Source organism: Pangasianodon hypophthalmus, chromosome 18 (genome assembly GCF_027358585.1).
Source record: "Pangasianodon hypophthalmus isolate fPanHyp1 chromosome 18, fPanHyp1.pri, whole genome shotgun sequence".
NCBI lineage: Eukaryota > Metazoa > Chordata > Actinopteri > Siluriformes > Pangasiidae > Pangasianodon > Pangasianodon hypophthalmus.
In genome coordinates this window covers 15,348,581-15,351,286 of record NC_069727.1, presented here as the reverse complement: position 1 = coordinate 15,351,286, position 2,706 = coordinate 15,348,581, and the positions used below count along the sequence as shown (strand labels likewise).

At 37.7% G+C, this 2,706-nt stretch overlaps 1 protein-coding gene across 2 annotated transcripts; it reads right to left on the bottom strand.

Annotated features, from left to right (window-relative positions):
• Positions 1-636: 636 nt before the first annotated feature.
• On the bottom strand, positions 637-2,292 carry LOC113532302 (achaete-scute homolog 4). 2 transcript variants are annotated; one of them, XM_026923627.3, is made up of 2 exons: positions 2,164-2,292; positions 637-2,070 (listed from the first exon to the last, which is right to left on the bottom strand). In XM_026923627.3, the coding sequence occupies exon 2, from the start codon at positions 2,064-2,066 to the stop codon at positions 1,530-1,532; it is 537 nt and encodes a 178-aa protein (XP_026779428.1). In that variant the 5' UTR covers positions 2,067-2,070; positions 2,164-2,292; the 3' UTR covers positions 637-1,529. The 2 variants fall into 2 exon arrangements, with proteins under 2 accessions (XP_026779428.1, XP_026779427.1); XM_026923626.3 differs by having other exon boundaries at positions 637-2,073; positions 2,164-2,286.
• Between the last annotated feature and the right edge of the window lie 414 nt (positions 2,293-2,706).

The following is a 2,706-nucleotide window of genomic DNA, read 5'->3' as shown; positions in this document are numbered from 1 at the left end:
GTCATTAAAACATGCATGGCAGTTTCTCACATTGAAGTAAAATGAACATGGGATTCATCACACCTGGAGCTTACCTGGAATTAGATACATTTAATAACGTGACACAGCTAACGTGAATCATGGTGTAATCAAATTTTTAACTGTAAAGCCATGCTTTTTTATTATTATTATTATTATTATTATTATTATTATTATTACCGCTTCTCAGTAATAAGAGTCTTCAGATGGAATCCAAATAACAGAGAATGCTATCAGAACATTTAATTATTGGAGCATTACTGATCCTGGGTGTTAATTTGCATATTTTGCCCATTATTTTGATCTTTAGAGTGTTTTGTTAGATTAAGTGTTAATTTTTGGTGTTAGGAATGTGTTGTGTGTTTGTCTATGCCGGTATGTGCTATAGCTACATGTCGTTCTATATTCATGGGGTTTACCATCCAGCAGAAATCCGGTGAGTTTTGTTATCCCTCGCTAGTTAAGTTTTGTGGTTAAATACAAAGCCTGTGCAGTGCATGTAAATGTGTGTGTGTGTGTGTGTGTTTTTTAAACATTAATCCTGCAATGTTCTGAAAATGTCTGTGTAATAATGGTTTGCTTCACAACATTCCTAGAACCATAACATTTAGAAAACATTCTGATAAGCTTGGAAAAGAACATGGAAATGATGAATAAAAAACTTTCCTCATCAGGATTTTGTTTTCTCTCAGTTGTGGTATCTATCCCATAAGCTGACCTAACAGAGAATTTCACACCATGTACCTTCCAGTTTAGTGAAGAAGCCTGATCTTTTCACAAAATATAACAGCACAGTACGTTTTATGATATTTTTAATTTTTTTTTCCCACCTAATTTAGCAAATTATAAACACTCTCATTAATGTTGGGTTCTGAGACAGCAGAACAATAACAACAACAACAACAACAAAAACAGCCTGACCTTTTCCATAACTGATAAGAACTTTATAATAACTAATTCAGCCTTTAGCTTTTCAGGAAAAGGTTGACACTCAAGAACTTTTTGTGGGATATTGTGTGCATGCATACATTAACATGCAAAGAAAGGAAAATGAAATGAAAACTCATGAAAATTGACTTGCAACTCTGGTTTGAAGCATATAACATGTAGTTTAATTGCTTTTCTGCACTCTGAATGTGTTAAAATTGTACTTTTTTCATCATAGCGAACCACAAAATGCATATCATTCCTGTTTATTTGATTTTCTTCATTAATTTCTTCTCCAGATTTACTCACATGGCACTAATGCAACAACAAGGTGCATGTTAAAATAGAACAAACTAATTCTAAATTGGATTTTCATGTTATTCTAGTTTTGATGAAATCCACTGTAACTGGATAGTAAGATAGTCTAAAATTAGGAAACAAACCATATTTAACATTATCAGGAAAATATATTATAAGCCATCCTTCTCCACAGATTTTATTTGTATGTGGTAACAAAAGAATAGTCCATTATTATGGACTTCATATGGACTGTGCTGCTATTTGTGCTCTCTGTTTGAGTCTGTTCAGTAGCATGGTTCCCCGTTGTCACTCAGGCTGTGTTTAGACTCTCCATCACTGTTACACTCTGTGAGCTGCCTCGTAGCTTCAGTCCCTCTCTCGCTCCCAGGTGACAGTTCCATCATGGCATCTGGCAGCCGGAGCTCCAGGAGATTCTGCAGATGTTTGATGTAGCTGATGGCCGCCCGTAATGTCTCCACCTTACTCAGTCTTTTATCCTCAAACTCTTGAGGCAGGTGCTCTCTGAGCCGTGCATAGCCCTGGTTCACACAACGGACCCTCTGCCTTTCACGCTCGTTGCGTTTACGGATGAACGCTGGTTCAAAGGAGCAGTCGTACATGCTCAGGTGTGTGGGGAAGTGCAAGTAGGAGAAGCGCCCACTGTATCTGTGACTGTAGACTGGCTCTAAATAAGTCTGCTCAAAGTGGAGGCTTAGTGCATCTCTGAATGGAGAGTGCTGGTGCTCCATGCACAGGCCAAAAGTTAAAGGCTGCAAATAGGACCCTCGCTCTGCAAAGTCTTGCAAATGGTCAGCAGCCATTTGTCTGCTAAGAGAAATATTATACCTTCTGAAATGTAGATAAATTCACAAATTTCACAAAAACCAAATTAAATCACAACAAAAAAGAGTGTCTTACTTTGCAACAAACTGCTATCCAATTCTTGCGGTTGTTCTTGGAACTGTTGTAAATCATAGATACTTGATCTCCACTAAGGACTCCTTAACGTTCAAGCCAACAAGTTGTTCCTCTCTTCGTGAATTTTACATGACTGGACACTTTGTAGTAGTGGGTGTGGTCTTAAAAATAAGGCACATCTTTATGATGTAACCTGCTCATGTCTGGGTACAGATGATATGATAAGTTGATAACTGATACCGGCACTACAGTGGGCGGAAACCATCTCATTTCTCCAGTCTTACATGTGTAAAGAGGTAGGCTGTCTCCTGAAACGTCACACTGCATGGATGTTTTTAGTCAAGTAAACACAGAAACAAATCTGATTCAGATTAAACAAAAATTCCAGCGGGGGTCTTTCTCAGATAAGCCATTCTGTACCCTGTGCTGATACAGTAAGCTTATGACTACCTGATTTTATTGCCTCTGGCACACTAGTGAATAAACTAGACTTGGGAGTTTTGGGAGTTATTTACACATGATGTATATCTAACTTCCACATTC